Genomic DNA, 18,851 nt, shown 5'->3' with positions numbered 1-18,851 from the left:
AGCTAAGGTACATGGCTAAGTAACTTGATTGTTGTGCAAGAGGCATGTGAGGACTGAAGTTGCATTTCCTACATCCGGTCACCTGCCATTACTGTAAGGGGCTGGGCAGAAAACCGCTGTTTTTCATTGTCTATATTTGCTTTTAAAGTGCTGACACTTTAGTGGTAGGAGATACTGAGTAGCTGCTTAAGCTGAGAAAATAAAAGTGGCCTATTGGAACTACAGCGTTTCAAAGATCTGTGTTTACAGTGGTAACAATAAATTAGAATTTTTTTCCTTATCATATATTTAGTATCTCAGTCCCAGTACTGTACACTACAGTACTTCAATAGTGTATTTTATTTTAATTTAGCTTCTGCTAGTGAATAGAGCTATTTTTATCCTTGTACCAAATTGTGCTCCGCTGTTTTGAGCAATGCTAAATTGTCTATCCTTCCTGTTTGCTGACAGGCAAATGGTATTCTTCTCTAGGGTCCTGTTGCCATGTGTTTATTCCGTACTTTCTTGAGACCTTAACGAGTTGCATTTTTCCTGAATCATGTAACATGATAGTACTTGGCCGTACTGACTTTGCCATAAGCACTTCCTAAAAATAATGCAGTTTAGAGCATACAATACAAGTTAAAAGTGAGTATAAAAGTAAAATCTTCCATACCTTTATTGCAGCTCTGATGCCTCTGAACCAGGAAAGCTGGAACTGGCTGCTTCTGTCCCTACAGCTCTCTGGGTTTGAAAGACAGCTAGGAAAGAAAGAAAGAGTTGGAAGTAAAACTGAAAGGAAATATTTAACTTGAGGAAGTAGGGAAGTAGAAAGAGAGAATTGTAGGAAATGGTTGGCAAGGATAGCAATGCCAGGGTAGCATTGGCTGTCCAGTGATAATGACCTCCATTTGTCCTCTGCAGAGGGACTTGAGAAAACTGTGGGGTTGGCATGTTTTGTACTTGTAGGAGATAGCTTGTGGCATTGTTCTGTAGTGCCCTCTTCCCTTTGGAATAAGATGCATAAAGAATCTCACTTTTTCTGCACCATTCGCAATGCAGTGGAGAAGAGCAGCATATGTTATAATTTTGCTTTGTGAAGGCATATTAGATGATCAAAGGTCTAGGCAAAGGATGTTAAACCTTTCTTATGTCTGTGTTTATATGGTAGCCTTTTTAAGACACAGTGGAGTGCACATGTCCATACATCAGAAGTTGGAGTTTAAGAGTTTTTGATACAGAAATTTCTCTGTAGTTTTGAAATTAATGCACATTCTCTCTTGACTGTGGGATTAAAGTTACTTTATAGCAGTAGCTTGGCAGAAGAGGAAACTAGTAAACACCTTTTATCTCAATTTGGGATTACTTTTATGTGGGATTGAGTTGCAAATTGTTGCAAAGATTTTTTGCTCCTCACAAAAGATGAATTACTTTGAAGAAATACAGTTTCTTCTAAAAGAGCTGTTCTAGTTTAGCAAGATGACTATGTATCATGCAAATATTCAAGTTAATTAAAAACTGAGTTGTATCCTTTACAACAGTTTCAAAACAATAGTTTGTCTTATGCATAGTTGCTCACATTTTAAAATGTGAATATGAATTTTTACAGCATTTGAGGTACGTTTCACACATTTTAGCTGAAGAAGCGTATGCAGAGTAATATGATTTGCTTTAGGCCAGAGTGGCAAAAATTAGATTACAGTCAAAGGGTCCATTTCAGAGACTTCTGGGTTTAGTTACTACTGGATAGTTCCCTCTTAAAAGGTTATGAATTTCAGAAATTATGTAATACAGAAGAATATTTTTGTCAGAGAGAAAAGGTTCAAGCAGAAAAGCACTGCAAGATTGTAACAGTGTCTTTGGTTGGCTGTTGGTTTGCGTTTTGCGGTTTTGTTTCTGTTTTATTTCAGAAGGCTGAGACCAAAGAGGATTTTGTTAAAGTTAGAAGGAGGGATTTGGAAAGGCTGACAACTGAAGTTATGCAATTGAGGGATTTCTTACCCAAAATACTAAATGGGGATATCCTGGGGACGTTCCAGAAACTGGATGCTATTGAATCAAGTGAGTAGTTCCATGTTAGAAGCTGTTACAGTCTCTGCCAAAACTACTTGGAACAAACTGTCATGTCCCTACAAATAGTTGTAGAGTTCATGGAGGTATTCCCAATTAAACTATGATGTTCAGTGACTGTTTCAGTAAATTAATGTGTTTGCAATGAAGAAAATTACAAACTGCATTAGAAATAATTAGACATGTCAAAATAATCTTTAAAAATATTTTACTGTGGATAAAAACTTGCTTAGTTCAAACAATAAGGGAAGCTGTATCAGGAAAAGGTGATTCCTCTTTGAAAAAAGGGGAAAGCATTCTGTTTTTCAAAATGTCAGTTTAGATGCACAGCAAAAAAGCATGGTTAAATAGCTGGAGATAAAAAGCTAAATTTAAAGGAAGAGATAATATAATTGTATTTAGCCTGGTTTTGGTTTTTTTGGCTTTTATGTTTTTATTGCCATAAATATTTGTAATTTAAAAAAAAAGTTGAAGACTCTGTCTTATAAAGGTCTTTTTACTGCTATCCCCAAAATCTAGGTTTTCAGTGTTATGATTCCCTATGCATTATTTTTCCAACAATTGCAGCACTCCTAGCATCCCATCAGGACCGAAACTGAGTCTCTGGATCACATACATGTAGCAGTACAGTTCACCTGTTCTCCTAGGAACTGGTTTTGCCTGAAAAGACACAGGACATGCACTGAGACAGATTGCAGAGAGTGTAATTCTTCTAGAATATCAAATGATTAATTGCAAATTAATTTGCAACAATCAGCTGAAAAAGAGTAAGATAGAGTTTCAAGGCCTATCTCCAATACCAAGTAAGATACTGGGGCAGAGCTTCCAGCTGCCTCAACGATGCGCTCTTTGGAAAGATTCTTCCATGCCATCAAGTCCTAACAGAGATGAGAAGAGTGTACCACCTCTCCTGTTTCCAGTTGAGATGTCATCTGTGTCACAAGTAGTGATGCAGGATCTGGAAATGTTCTCTTTATGCTATTGCAAGCCATCAGAGGTTGTTTCCAGTTGCATTCATTGTTCAAGATCCTCAACTAGTCAGATTCTTGTTTTACAACAGTTATCAGTGCTCAATCTCAAGATTTCTCTCACCGATCCTTCTTGCACTCCTTGTGCCAGGCATCAAGGAGACACTGTCAGGGCCTTCCAGCAGCAGGTTTGTGGCATCAACATGGGGATTTTAAGGATTTCCTTCAAATATCCTGCCGGCTGACTAGCATCTTCTGTGTCCTTTGGAGGAGTACCTGAAGCTGAGTTAGCCTTTGAACTCTTTTGAGTATATCCCCTCAGTGAAGATTTCCCTTGCAGTTAATGAGGTTGTTTGCATATTTTTTCAGGTTCTTGCCATTGTTTGTCCCTACAGCTGGACAAGTCAAGTGGTGATTTTTGCTACTAACTCTGCAGCATGCAATAAGGCAGGCTGAAAGGAGGCTTTAGAGTATATGGTTCACAAAAGGTTGGACATCACAGAGACACAAGCAGTCTTCGGTCTCAGGATGGGGAGTTCTGGTGCTGTTTACTAAGTGCAGTATTTTGGTGTTGGCATATGGAGCTTACAGGAGACCTGGTAGGTACTAGAGATGTTTTTTCATGTTGTTCTTACAGAAGCCTAATGGGTACATTTATCTCAACTTTCATCAGCTGTTGCAGTATTCAAAGTAAGCATGAAGTGGTTAACAGGTTCTCATGCTCCTCAAGAAGTGCAGATTGTAGTCAGAGACTTTCAACTCCTCTGGCCCATTCAGTTGTGAGACTGATGGAGTCTCGAATACTTTCAAGAAACCTTGAGATCTTTGCCTGTTTCACTTGTATGTGTAGGTCAATAGGATACCATAGGTGGTATCTGAGATCTGAGCTGGCAGCAGTCAGTAAAACCAACACCTACTTTTTGGGCTGGTGTCAGGGTCTTCAGTAAGGCTTTTGCCAGGATAATTGTTTATTTCAGAAAGAAAGGTCCATTTTGCTCTTACTGCCTTCCTCAGGAAGAGTGTTTGGTTCCAGGCATCTTAAAAAATAACTCCAACAATTTTTCTATGTTATTATGTGTACGTTTAGTGGAACTCAATCCACTGGGGAAAATGTTAATAATTGCTTTTACCATTAATCTAGCATTTGGATCAGTAGAATTGGAATTCCATTGTTTGCTAGCATTCATCATAATTGTACTCAGAGCTTTGAGATTATATCTCCAGTCTCAAAAATCTCCTGGTGGGACCTGCAGTATGGATTAGAATGAGTGGACCTTAAAGGCCTGAAATGTAGGTCTCTTTCTTTAGTTGTGCTTATTGCCTTGTTGAGTCTGCTGTCTCTCTCAGGAGCAAATGTCACTTCTTCCCAGAGTCCAGTTCACCACTGAAGGGGTAAAGTTATGTATTTCCTCTTTGAATAAGGATGGCATTTCATATTTCTTGCTCATCCAAGTTTATAGCAAAAGCTGCTTCTTCATTTGGTGGACAGTCTGAGCCTTGAGATTTTAGTGTCAAAGGGGAAGGATCTTTCGTATCAGGAAGCTGGGACTTGGAGCCAGTGGGAGAACCTGTTGGGCTTCCCTGTGATCTGCTCAGGACCATGGTGGGCAAGAGTCAGCAGCACAGCTGCAGTGTTCAGTGTCACCAAAATGTCTGCTGCTGTGTGTCAGGAGGCCATCAAATGTTAGGACTGATGTATGCAGCCTTGGATTCTCTTCAGAGCAAAGGTGTGCACAGCTGGGAGAGCTGACTGGATGCAGCAGGGGGAGTTTCCAGGAATGAGACATGGCTAGAAGTAGATCTTTCCATCAGCTTCCAATATTACCCCCTTTTTCCCTCTAGAATGGACCTAGGCCTAGTTTCCCTTGACATAAAACATTGTGATACCTTAAAGGAGGTTGGCATATGCATATTTTATGTGGAGGATTTCAAAGGATACAGGTAGCATTGTATTTACATTCAGTAAATGCTATTCCCCTTCTAGCTCCATTTTGGTTCCAGGACCTTTGAAGTCTGCCTCAGTGAAGGATGTAGCATCTTCATGTGTGTCTGGTGGTTGCGCTGATACCAGATTCAGGGTAGATCCATCCTCTCAAAGGCTGGAAATTATTCCTCTCATTTCAGGAGAGCTTGTTTCCTTGCTGCAAAGAGAGGTTTTCACTGGGAGTTGGGTTCTGCTGGATGTACTTGCCTGTCAAGGATCAACGGGTTCTTGGTCTGCCCTTGATAAGCAGAGCGTGCCTTACTCTGGCCCAAGACGTCTTTCTGTCGAGTACTTAAGACTAATACCCACATAGTGATAGGTGCATGGGACTGAATTTTCATAACTGGATGGAAGGAAGGAAGGTAGGTTTCCTACCACTGACCAGAGTTATTCCTCAAAAACTCAATCCATTCCCTGCTTCATTCTTTTCCCTTGGACTGCAGGTTGGAAAGAACTGAATGCTCAGAGAGCATGCCCTGGCACGTGTATGTTTCCTAGGAGTGGACTCTTGCCTTGCTTCTTTGGTTTCTGTTAACAAGTCTTAGTGATGATGGCTTAAATCACACATGGGCTAAGCGGAAATATGTCCCACCTCTTTAGAAAAGATGCTTGTCGCTAGAGTATCTTCTTTGATACCTGCAAAACAATATGATACTCAAAGCAATATGTATGTATTTGAGATGATAGCATTTTGTCAATTAGGACTAAAAATTACTAAATAAAATGCCAGAATCCAAGCTCTTTGATAATAAAGGCTTTTTTTTTGGTGATGTAGTCTTTTTATGATTTAATTTTATATGGTCTTTGGTAAATACATTCAAAAATATTGAACACATGTAAAGGGAAGTGTATGAAGTGTGTAAAACCATAGACCATAGGTTAATGATCAAGGATGTGGCACTTGAAGTGGTGTGTAACTTAGTTCTTTTAAGCTAACCGACATTACAGTAGATACTGTTTTGACCTTACTTTTCGGAATGACTTAAAATGTGTTTCCTTTTTTCAGTATAAATACTAAACACCCAGAACTGTGGTTTTTAAAGTGGAATACAATATGCAACAACTTTAAAATATATCTTTCAAAGAGAATTTTTTAAAACAGACATAATGATCTTGAAATGTAATACTTTTAACTTGATTTACATTTACTAAAATAAAGCATCTAAACTGAAATGTATTTCTGATAACATCAGAGGTTCATTTTTTAAGGAAATTGTAAAATGTGTTTGTCAATGACATAACGTTTAAATAGTTTATCGTGTTTTATAATACTTTATAAACCTGAATTTAAAATATTTCATTCTTATTTTTCAAATAATTTGTACAATGTATCTTGAAACACTTCTGATTGATCTGTGAATTATTTTTCTTAACATTTCACTATACTTACCGAATTTCAAAGATACAAGACATGAAAACCATAAAAAAAAACCCAACAACAAAAAAATAGAAAATTTGACTAAATATTTTAAAATCCCTGGGGAGCTGGAGCTTAGTTCCAGAATCATATCTTATTGGCCCACAGTATTTAACAGCCAGATGTGGTTCTTTCAGTCTTTACCTGTTACAAATCAGAAACATCCTGTTTGTTTAGTTTTTTATAAGAACTGTCGAAATGTGACAATTTGCTGTATGCTCATTTAGCCACGAGGAGGTGATCTAACACAAGTAAATAGTTAAAGCACCTCATTAATGTTGCACTTCGTGGATTTTTTCTTTAGTTCAAGCCCGTTGGCCATAACTTATTATTTTGTTTATCTAATTTATCCTATTGCAGAAATGGAGAAAAAGGAGGAGGAAGTAGAGCAGCTGAAAATGGATTGTGAACACTTCAGAGCCCGTCTGGAAACAGCCCAGGCAGATTGCATGAGAGAGAAGAAGGTACATTTGCTGTCAGAATATTGGTATCTGTATGCTTGAGTTTTAATAACAAAAGCAGTAATGATATATAATAAAATACATCCTCAGCCTCAAAAACAGTCTAGGATTTCTATTCATATAATCAGGTGATAAGTTAATTACTTACCTATAAGTTCCTAACTGATGTATTTTTATTCCTTGATATTTCTAGAGCAAAAGGGTCAGTGTTATAACTAGACAAAATATAATACCATACATTACCAAAACATATTCATTGTGTATAAATAGAGGTACAACTGACAGTCAGTCTTATGTACATAACTCTTGTGTAACTGGATAGATCTCTCTTAACTTCCATAAAACTTCCATACAGTGTGAGATGTGGTTGTATGGGGTTGCATTATGGGCTTCTTGACAAGGTTTGTTTTTGTCTATGTAAAGTTAAAAATCAACCATTAGCATTTTGTTTATATTAACACGTTGAACATGTTAACAACAACGTAACATTGCGTGTTTGAGAAGACTGTGGTGAAGCTGGCATCAAAAGGTGCTTTGCAAAGTCAGTTCTTTTGAATTTAATGTAACTGTAATGTGTTTTCAAAGAGGACAATAGAAAATAATGTAAGCTACGTAATGTACAAAATTAAACTGGCTTCTCTTGGCTTGCTATAAGCTGTGTGCCTTTGTTTAGTTTTAATAGTCTTTCTCAGTGCATCTATTGATCCAATTGCCACGTACAGCTGTGAGTCAAAGAACAATTACAGGGCTCCTTTTGCTATGTCAATATTGTATTTAGTGATTATGAGAAGGGAGATTCTTAACAATGAAGGAATAGCAAAGACGGTGACTTTTCAGACTGTGGGTCTTCTGAGAAGCCGTTTGGGTTCAAATAGGATCACACAGGCTAGCAGCTTAATTTTTGAGAGGTGTGAGACTCGGTTGTCATTATCTGCTGCAAAAGTTCACTTCCTGGGAGCTGATGGCTATCTTCAGTAGTCAGCAGAAGCTTTGTTGGAGTTCAGAGTTAGCATCTGCCAGCCTTGGGGTTACACAGAGACAGATGAATCCACAGAAATTATTTCATGTCTGAAAAGAAATAAATGAAGAGTTCAGACATGCAGTTTTAGGGCACATCTGTGTGGACAAGTCATTATGGAATGAAGTTTGGTATGAATGTAAATGATGATGGAATAGTTGTCTATCTGGATATTCCATACTTAACAAAATAAGTATTTTCTGGGATAGTTATTGCCGTTCAGCAATAGGTACTCGGTTAGCTTTTCTGTGCACCCAGATCTTTAGTCATATACGCATCGAGGATGAAATCTCTAAGATTTAATGTTGCTGCTTTAGATATTAAAGAAGTGGGCCCCACTCTTTAATCATGTTAATATTACAACATAAATGGCAGGTAGTTTAGGTTTGAGACTTTTTTTGGATGAAAGTTTTAGCTAAAGCATGGATAATTTATTAAGAGTAGTGGTTGTCTTGGTGTTCCTGATCAAAGCTCTTCTCTTCATTTCTTTGCTGTTGTGCAGTATACACTGATTGTCTAAATCGTTCATGTTACATGCCACAAAGGTGTATTTGGCTGAGTGGACTGTGCATATGTACACTGTGAAATCGTTTAGCTCTTCGTGGTAAAAGAAGATGCTGTATGTATATATGTGATTTTTGCTCTTGTTAATCACTTTGCATGCTGTTTTTTATTTGATTGCTGTTGTGTTATAGGCAACATAACAGAATAGATGTTAGGGGATCATAAATCAACATTTTGCGTTGCAAAATTTCTGTGCAGTGCTGTGTTGATGATTAGGGAATTGCCATACTTTCTGAACCTGAGCAATTCTTGAAGTGCACACGTTATTCTTGGCTAATGTTGTCTTTGTCTTTTCATGGTTAGGTACTTAAGCACTGCTGTACTCTTGTGCCTTGACCCTTTCCTGAAGATGGTGGTGTTGCACAGCACAGTGATTGCTTTGAGCTCTCGAGAGTGTTGCTTCCAGCTAGGTTATTTGCTTTTGCAGGCTCTGTTTATTTTTCTTGCTCTTGAATGTACTGTTTTGTTTTCCTTGCTTTGGATTTTTGTTCTGATGTTGCTTTTTGATCTATTAAAAATTCTGGCATTTCTTGTGCTGCCTTTTTATCCTTGTTGGGAGATTTAGCTTTGATATTACAGAGTTTTATGCCTTACTATTCTGTATGAGAATCCAAATGCAAAATGCAAATAAAATGTGTTAGAAGATACATTTTTCCGAAGACAAGGACAGCACAGGGGAAAAAAATGGACAATATAAGGTTTAGACAGGAAGATGCCTGTGGATGTTTTGTTGATGCTCATGGTGACTATGGCAAGTGAGTTACATAAAAGATAAAATTTGGCTAACTTGCTTAAAAATGATCAAAGTATTAAGAAATGAGAGACTTTTCCTGGGACTTCTATGCAGTGTCTTCTATGCAGTGAATTAGCAGTGTCAGTCTTTTGCTTTTGTTAAACCATGAGGTGAAAGAAACTCCAGAGTAAATATGCATAGAAATCTGCTTGATAAATTTAATCTGAACTTTACAAATCCTGGCATGTGTGTTCCATTAGCAGCATGATAAATCAGTGCAAATAGGGCTGTCAGGTGTGATACAGGAGGCTAGGTAGGTAACTGATGACAGAGTACAAGCAGTTTTGTACTGGTTCATATCATGTTACATGAATTTTCAGATGAGTTTACGTTTCTGTTCTTTCCAAACCCTCAACACAAAACATTGAGGTGAACTCCAAAAATTACAAGATCCTTATTTTAAAATCTTCATGGGAATACATGTTTGAAAGTTTTGTTCTGTTTACTCATTTTCAAAATTGACATAGAAAAGATTCCTTCTCATTTCCCCAGACTTCATCCTGATACAGGGGAGGCTGGGCTGAGGAGGGTGCTTTCTGCAGTGAATCTGAAAATCCCATGCCCAGAAAATGGGCAGAGCAGGGTCCTTCTTTACCTTTGACATCATGTAATCTGTGATCCTCTCTCTCTCTCTCTCTCTCAATACTTGAGTTAACATCATTTTTCTTGACTGGTCTTTCTCTATTACCACCCCACTGAGAGTTAGCAGGGAGCCTCCACCCACCCTGAGGGACCATAGACTGCAGTATGCCTGCCTTCATCTCACTGTCTGCACTAGCTCTAAGCTGAGAAGTGCAGCAGCTTCACTAACCCTGTGGCAGTTGGTAGGAAGCCAGTGAAACCTAGAATCATATGTAATCTCATGATACTCTTCTGGCCAACTTTCCATGTGATTGGGAAAAAGTACTGCCAAATTGAAATCATGTCCTGGTTGTGTTGGATTGCTCTGTTCTCTCTTTATGCCTTGTGGCAAGGACCACTGAGCAGCTTACTTAGGTGATGGATGCACAGTGGTGCCTGGGCTTTATTGGTACAAATGACCCTCCGAACTTCAAAGCTGAAGTATGCTTTTCCAGGGACTCTGTCTTACTTTGCCACTGCTGGTCGGGAGTATGCCCCTTGAAAAAAGATGGATGACACAATGGTATTTATCTTAGATAGCCAGCAGCTCTACCACGTTGGCTACAGCAGAAATCTGTTTTGTTTTTCAAAACAACCCTCCCTCCTTATGTCTCTATTATCTTTGGTAAGGTGTCTGGAAAGGCAGACCTCTGATGCTGAAATCCCTTCTGTCTCAATGAGACGTGTCGCTATTTGCTTAGGAGGAGTAGACTCTCCTATCAGACTTCTCTAGGTGCCACTCAGTCTCAGTGGGTCATTTAGGCTGACCTTGTGGACAGGCTTCTGGTTACTATCTGCCTCCACAGTGTACTTACTACTTACATACCTTCCCTCCTGAGCTGTATCTGTCTGCAACTGCTGCAAGTTTTCCACCCCTACACCCCACCCCCACTTTCATGTGTGGCCACGATGTTGTTTCTTGTTCTGTTGCTTAGCCTAGAAATGTGATTTGGCTGACATGAAGTGCAACCAAAATTTCCTTACACTGTTTCAGGAGAAACTAGACCTCCGCCAGCAGCTGAATGAGGCCAAGCAGCAGCTCCTGCAGCAAGCAGAGTATTGCACAGAAATGGGTGCAGCGGTGTGTACATTGTTGTGGGGTGTATCTAGCAATGAGGAAGCTGTCAAAACCATTCTAGGAGGAGTAAGTATGGCAGGTGAATACTTATCGGTAGTAGTGCTGTTTAGGCCTTTAAAATAAGGACCTTGCTCTGTAACATACTTTAATATAAGGAAGTATTTCAGAAACAAATATGACTGCAAAAGTGTTTTCTGAATTGTATATTCTGTGGGAATCATCCATTCTCATTTAAAAGGTGCTGGAACTATGAAGTGTTACAAAGCAGACGGGGAATAAATGCAGTAATTAATTTTTATGTTAACAAATATGGATTATCTGTTTACCACCACACGCAGTTAAACTGGAAGCAAGGTTACAACTAGCACAATGTTAATATCTTTACAAGCTAACAAAAAAAAGAAAATAATTATTTGACATACGCAGCAGTTCCCATGTCCATAGAGAGCTTGAAGGAGCTATTTCCATGGAAGAAAGACAGACCCATCAGTTCTCAGCTTCTTTAAATCTTTATGGTGGGTTAATACTTGCATGAATCTTGGAAATTTAGAGAGACTTGATGCTTTGAGATTAGGGAATCTTAATAAATCTTCATTGTTAAACATGGACAGGTAGCTTATTTAAAAAAAATCACAGACCAACAGCAGTTAAAGACAATAGTAGTATTACAGCTAACACAGTTTCACTGCCAAGTGCAGCTGATGGAATTAGGAGGGATCTGAGGAACTGGCTTGATATAAATATGATTTTCAGTCTTATCACAGACAACATGAGAAGCAATTGTTGTATTTAATCTGAGTTAACCGATGCCACAGTTTCTTCTGGCTTGATTTTTCAGCAGTATGAGGAACAGCTGAGCGAATAGGATTAGTTCAGTATACTAAGTGGTGAACTAGTATCTTTGTAAGAGGTTTTCCAGTTCGGGTGCACCAAAATACAATTATAACTTTATATTTGATATTAGAAAGCTGTACAGTGGTACCTTTTGGCAATAACTTTTGATGATTCAAGATCCAAGCAGCAGCAGTTACTAAGGAAAAAGTCTGCAAAAACACTGTATAAAGCTGTTAAAATTATTAAAAAAAAAAAGGCAGAGAGGTGGGTACTACAGAGCCCCTACACAGCAAGAAAAACAGTATAAAGCTACGTCCCATATTTTCAGAACAGTTTATAACTGTAGGAGTCAACAGTATTTAGTGACTAGCCATTGTTAATTGACTTGTTAAACAGTATTGAAAAGGTATGTTTCCTACAAAGAAAACACTAGCAATGATGAAAATGACCATATTTTTACAATATGAGAGTAAAACTAGTAGAAGCCTTGTTGAAAGCAGTCTTAAGTATCAAAATTAAGTAGAATTAAGTAAAAGCAAACCCATTACCTGATGATTTACGTAAGGATAAAATGTCCAACTGTGAAGATGCAATACTTTTGTTTCTAGGTTTGTCTGAAATGCAAAATACTTCTACTATAATCATTCCCAGCAGTCATTAGAGCCCACTGAACTGCTATACTTCTGGTGAAGGTCATAGCAATGTTTTTGGGCATCATTTTCTTGTGATGGTACACATAACGCAGTAAGAAACGTGCCTGGGTTTGCAATAAAGACTACTAGGAATAATATAAGCGGTTTGTATGGCATTACATCAACCACAGATTACAACTGGCAGTGAGTCAAGTTGTTAAAAGATGATGAAGATTTGCCATGCAAAGTTTTTGGTTTGGATTATTTTCAGACAATTTGTGCAGCTTGTAGCATCTTCTCCCCTGCCCTGAGAAGGTGCTATGATTTATAGAAATGTATAAGAACATCAAGAATGCTTTGAAACTGTTGCTCATATTGAAGCATGTGGGGAGGGTGGTGTAAATTCAACATCATTTCATGCCTTAGGGAACAATGCTCAAGCTTTTTTCAGTCTTTGGGCAGTTACAGAAGTAGGTCTTTCATACAGTTCTATAATGCAGACTGACTGAAATGATGTTTGGGACCAATACACCATTCGTGTCAATACAGCTTGGGAAAATCAAAACTGGAGCAGCAAATTTGAAATGTGACACCAGTATTTTTCAAGTCAACAAGGGAGAAATGCCTGCTGTTTCTGCCCATGCATAACGTTTCTAGAGACATCCAGAGAAACAGCATGAATGAGAGTTTTCAAGCATATCTACGAGTATGTGCCAAAAAAAAGAAGTAAATTAATTCCCAGGAGATTGTTTCTGATGTCTTTCAAAAAACTTCAACCAGATATCCTCATGACAGGGCTCTCACACGGAAAAGCAAACTGAAGGTTTGATTTCAGAAGAACATCAAGGCTTTCTTCAACATGAGAAATTTTGGACCCTACAAGGTGGTCTGCTACTTTAGTTAGCTGCTATGGTGACAAATGTCTTTGTATTTTATGGCAGCAATTTTGTCCATTAACTGATATTTACACATTGGAGTTGCTTGGACAGCAAAGGGTTCATTGCACCATCTGTGCTCAAGCACCTTAATGACTGCTCTCAGATCTGTCCTTATCTCCATGTCTGTGGGTGAGACATTCTTCAGTCCTGTGAAAATACTGTCAAGCTAATGAGAGACTGTGCAGAATACGTAATGTTTGCTATTTATAAACCTGATTGGTCTCTGCTGCAGCTCCTCAGACCTCATCACTCGTTAATTAATGGTTATTTGGAAAGAAGGTTTAGCAGAGAGGACATCAGCACACCTCAAGAGACTGGCAAATAGAAGATTTTGCTTGTTTTCTGTGCAACATACTGACTGCTTTGTTTGCTTAGTACTCTATTATGTTCCCCTCTGAATACATATTTTTATAATAGCTTATACCACTGTGCTATAGCAGGCTCCCTTTCTTCACTTTCTCTCACGCCCTTTGCTTCTTGAACTACAGTACTGCTCATGTTAAAATAACCATCTTTGAGGTGTGCTGTCCATATAAGCATATAAAATACATCCAGCATGTGCAGAAATGCAGTTTTCCCCCATTCTCTTTCCTCACAGTCTTTTTGTTTCTGTTATTCTGGGACAACAGTATCATTTGTGAAGAAACTCAGTATTGGCTGACCCTGCTTTTTACATCCCATTGCTGGAGTCACCCCACAGGAGCTGTGCATCTTTGATGTGGTGAATGTGCAGCGGTGGAGGAAAAAATAAGTGTTATCAGAAGGACTGTGTGTGTTGTGAAGACAGTAGTTTTGACAAAATACTAAAATTTCAGTCGCTTTGCAATGTAAGTAAAAGTTCGGGCATTTCATGAGAGGATGGGAATTCATGGCACTCCCTTGGACTGTCCCGTTGGGTTGCTGCCAGGAATAACTAAAGCTTTCAGCTGCTTCATGAAACGACCGGCAAAACTATTGAACGCACCGGGAAACCTGGCATTATGGTCTGTCTACTAAGCAATTTTTGTTATGAAAACCAGCAGCCTCTGTGTGAAACAGTGTTCCAGAAATATTTTACATGTTGGAATTACTAATAAACAGAAACAGTTCTCTGTCCTTCTTTGTGGGCTCTGCACCTCTGACCAGGCTCTTTAACCTGCCTTGAGCTTTGTACCAGATGTCTGGTTCTTCAGCTGGGATACCCCCAAATGGAGAAGTATGGGGAGAAGATTGCATAACATGATTACAAGCTGTAATCCTGTTTGGATGCTCTGGCATGATGATAATTTTTCTCATGTGGTGGTGTTGACTTAAATTTGACCTTTGACCCAGGAGAGACCTCTGTTTTCTTTTCTAAAGAACTTCCACCTAGCCAGTTGTTCTGCATCCTGTATTGAGCAATTTGTGGATCCTCTTAGGATCCAATCCAATTCTGATTTTTCTGGGTATTTCATTGGTTTTCTTAGGAAATTCATGTTGAGTCACTCAGTCAGGCTGCTCTCCAGTCTTCAGCTGGATAGGGTTCTGACAAAAGCAGCTGTAGAAGCACAGGTAAATGTGAAACACTTGATGCAGCTATTGCAAAGCAAAGAGGTAATATCTTCAGTTTTGAAAACAAGCATTAATTCTGCTATTTCGTGTGTATTATTGTGGGCTTGGGAGGTAAATAGGCAATGGTATATTTTTATAAGTGTAGCATTGAGTGATTTCTCATGTTCCTCTGAGGTAATGGTTTAAAATATTAGGGGATCAAACATGCCACTTAGTGCATACCTGCTGTTTTCTGTTGTGTTGGGAAATTACTGGATGTTTTAGTAATATTGCAGATTGTCCAGTTTTACTATAACATCTAATAATCATAGTTGCTGTCATATGTATAATCTTTTTCTCTCCTCTATGCTTCCAGAGTAAAGCAGTGAAGTTTTTCACAATCGCTGCACAGACCATGGAGAGCTTTGTGAAATCGTTAAGTGAAGACATGAAACAGCAGGATTTGGATTCTGATGAAAATCAGTTTGTATTAGCTTTGGCAGGGATTGTAACAAGTAAGTTAATGTTCTCTCTCAGAATAGCATTGTACATGTACTGGGAATTTCTATATTGCCTTATAAGTGCTTCAATAAATACAGCTTTTCAAAGTATTTAGTCAATGTTGATATCTTGGGTGACTTCTTAGTCTTCTACATTGCTAGCAGATTTTGTCATCAGCGCTTCTGTGAAGCACTGTACTGCCTGTGACATAGTTAAGGATTAGATGGGTAAGAGCACATTCAGTTCTGAAATTCCCTAACACATCCATTCAATCTAGGGTAAAACAAGGGTCATTTTACTAAATGTCAAGCAATTTACTTGCTGAATCACCAGTAATGCTAACATCTCCAAGATGTGTGAATTGCAGATGATGCGAGTAGATCAGCTCCATCTTAAGGTATGTGCTCAGCATTTTGAAACTGCTTAAGAATTTTGTTACTGCCAGATGAATCCTAACTTTGCTGTTGTGAATCCATAGAAGTAAAAGGTAATAAACCTGACTTCTCTACTAAATGTTTTTTTTATGGTGAGTAAATAAGTAGAAAGACAGATGTGTCTTAGTGTGGCTGCCCTTGGCTTGGAAGGCTATGAGAAATGGGGTTATTATGTCATCTGCAATTTGTGAAACTGTGTGACTGTCAGAATGACACTAGTTAATTACACGTTGCAAGATACATGAAACAGTGGGTATTTATACAAATAAGTGAACCTTGCATTAACATATTTTTTGATTGTGTGATTTAGGTGTTGTGGTGACATTAAAGATTGCAATAAAAAACAATGTAATGCATTATGCCACTGTACCAAGACAGGATCCAGTTCTCTCTGATTGCTTCATTAAAAAAACCCAAACAAACCCAAACAAAAAACCCCCTGAAAACCAAAAAAAAGCATAGCAAAAGTAAAGTCAGAACAAACAAAATGTTTAAAGGCTAGGGGAGTGAGATGGTAAATGTTGGGGTTCTGCCTGAAGAGGAATCAGGATGGTGGAACAAAATCTTGCTTCACTGAAGTGGATGTGAATTTTGCCAGTGAATTTGATATTACCAAGATTTGTCTTTAATTTAAGAAAGGCCCTTGCTGAAACTCAGATGTGATAATGGGCACAGTCAGGTGAATGATTTAGAAGGTATCAGTTTAATCTTCCTAGTCACTCTGTAAAGTAGTATTACACTAGAAAGTTATATTAAAAGAACTGAAGAGGTGGTCACGAAGTGCCAGATATTCAGAAGTTAGAAAACACCAGAACAGAGGTTCTCAGTGCAGTCTTAACGCAGCCCAGTGCATGCGAACATTGCCATAAGAGTCTTTATTATGTGCTGTGTTCATAGTACTTCTGCTGAGATATTCTGAGTTTAAATAAAACATCATGATGCACATGCATAGGAGAAAGAACCTGAGGCTGCATGAAAGAGGAAGAACTGTATCAGGCAGCAGATCCCCAAACTTGCCAGGGAACCAGGTTCTGTCACCAGTTGTGTGTACCATGCTTCACGTGTTTGGAGGATGCTTGGCCAGTTGCACAGCTCAAAGAAGCTTGGGTTGCTGGAAGATACTTCTTGCACGTGAGGATGCCATGAAGTATGGGGCAAGTGTAAGGGAAAACTAAATTGAAGGAAAGTCTGCTTTGGAGCCGTAGTCTTTGGAAGTATTTTTGCCTTTTGGTTTGTGCATGAATAATGCAGTGCTTGCAGAGAGGCAGGAAAACAGCTTTTGAGGAGATGCCCACAAGTGTTTTGGTTGTATAATATGCCAGGCATATTGGATTGAGTGATTGTCAAACAGTCTGCAATCTTGTTTCTTTAGAGTGGGACCTACAGTGGTCAACTCTGCTGCATATTTGCAGATGTCAGCTTGGAACCACTTGAATCCAACCTTTTGTTTTATAATTCACTGTGTTACTATTAGGAGACTGGCCACACTGAGTAAACATTTTAATCACCAAAGTAGAATTATGAAAGAGTTTGACCAGTATCATTTGCTGCTTCAGTATTTGCTATGTAGATGAATGTTGTTTGAAGTTTGTGTAGATCCCATAGTTCATTTTTCACAGCTGACATGTCATTTTAGTGGTCCTGATAATTAGCATAAACGTTTGTTTGAAATATGATTTTTATGGTGTCATTTTGTGTTCTCTCACAGATGTGGCTGCTCTGGCATGTGGCCGTGAATTCTTGGTTAGTTCAAGTCGTGAATTACTGGACACAATGATGCACCTCCTGGGAGACATGAAGCCGGGACTCTGTACCAAATTTAAAGTGTATGGTGACCTTTTTTTTTTTTTTTTTTTCTTTCAAATGAAATGCATTATCTTGTAGTATAGGTCACAGTGATGACAGCAGTCTTCTCACTCTCCCACTAGTTCCTTTCCTGGAGAGGAAACACAATTTTTGGAAACTCTTTCACAGTAGCATTCCTTGCAGATACACCAGGCTTGGCTACAAGGCCAGCTTCATCCAGGTTTTGTGTCTCTTTGAATGTCTCTTAAGCACCATAATATTCTAGAGATTTTTTTGAATGCACTTCTCTACCTTAGGAGGGCCTCATGAGTTGAGGGTCAGATAAGGAAGGTGTGAAGTCAGGTTTTAAAACAGAGAGAATGTTGGAAATCTGGACTTGTATTTACTCCCTTTCAGTATGAAGACTGTCTGAAAAATGGTACATCTGCTTAGTGAAGAAAGTGAGTTATGTATCTGTTAAGAGCAAAAATTAAATTAGCTTATGCTACTTAGTAGCTGGAAGAACCCTGTACTTATGTTTGTAAAGGGCACTGCCTATAAAGGGATCTTGTGATAAAGTTGTAAAGAAAAGGCCATCTGACACAGTTCAGATATTGGAAAAGTTGTACTTTCCAGCCCATGGAGAGATGAAATAAACTATCATCTTTGCCTTTTTCTCAGAGCTGAGTAAATTACTGTGGCTTAAGAAGTACTTGCTCATCTGCTAAGCTGTGGGCGCTTGCCCCATACACCTGGTTCAATTGTGCATGAAGATGGCTCAAGCTAATGTGGTGGGTTTTTTCATAAATGGCGCGCGCGCGCGCACACACACACACACCCCCACCCCCACCCCCACCCACCAGAATTCATATGCAAGCCAGCTGTCACAGCTCAGCTTGCACAGCAACCCTGTCAGCCACAGTAACTTGACTGTGTCCATGCATGCATTTTAGGCAAGTTGTACGTGATAGGCATGAAATCAAGTTTGGTCTTAAATTTGGATAGGCTATATCTTTCCTAACCTCAGCTATCAGAAGGCTGGATGTCAAGTATCTGCTCACTGTCTGGGCTCCTTCCCACAGTCTGGAGAAAGAGATTGGTGCTATCAGCTGTTAGGGGAAATGAGTAGCCCTCTGAAGGTGCTTGTGTTTCCCCATTGGGTAGCATGGGGAAAGCTGAACAGCCTGTGCTCTACATTGTGGTTAGATACTGTCATTTACTGTGTTTCCCAGATGTTGGACGTGAAGGTCAACACTCAAAGCAGG

General features: G+C 38.9%; 1 protein-coding gene across 1 annotated transcript in view; it reads left to right on the top strand.

Moving 5' to 3' along the window:
* The first annotated feature begins 1,628 nt into the window (after window positions 1–1,628).
* The window catches only part of HSF2BP (heat shock transcription factor 2 binding protein), a 31,876-nt gene continuing 14,653 nt past the window's right edge, over window positions 1,629–18,851 (top strand). Inside the window, 5 exon segments of the mRNA XM_010182852.1 lie at window positions 1,629–2,040; window positions 6,779–6,882; window positions 10,870–11,019; window positions 15,243–15,381; window positions 17,510–17,627. Coding sequence (XP_010181154.1) covers window positions 1,629–2,040; window positions 6,779–6,882; window positions 10,870–11,019; window positions 15,243–15,381; window positions 17,510–17,627 — 923 coding nt within the window.

This window comes from Mesitornis unicolor, unplaced genomic scaffold (genome assembly GCF_000695765.1).
Source record: "Mesitornis unicolor isolate BGI_N332 unplaced genomic scaffold, ASM69576v1 scaffold17684, whole genome shotgun sequence".
Taxonomy (NCBI): Eukaryota; Metazoa; Chordata; class Aves; order Mesitornithiformes; family Mesitornithidae; genus Mesitornis; species Mesitornis unicolor.
The sequence above is the reverse complement of the archived record's forward strand: the minus strand, read 5'-3'. Positions and strand labels throughout refer to the sequence as shown.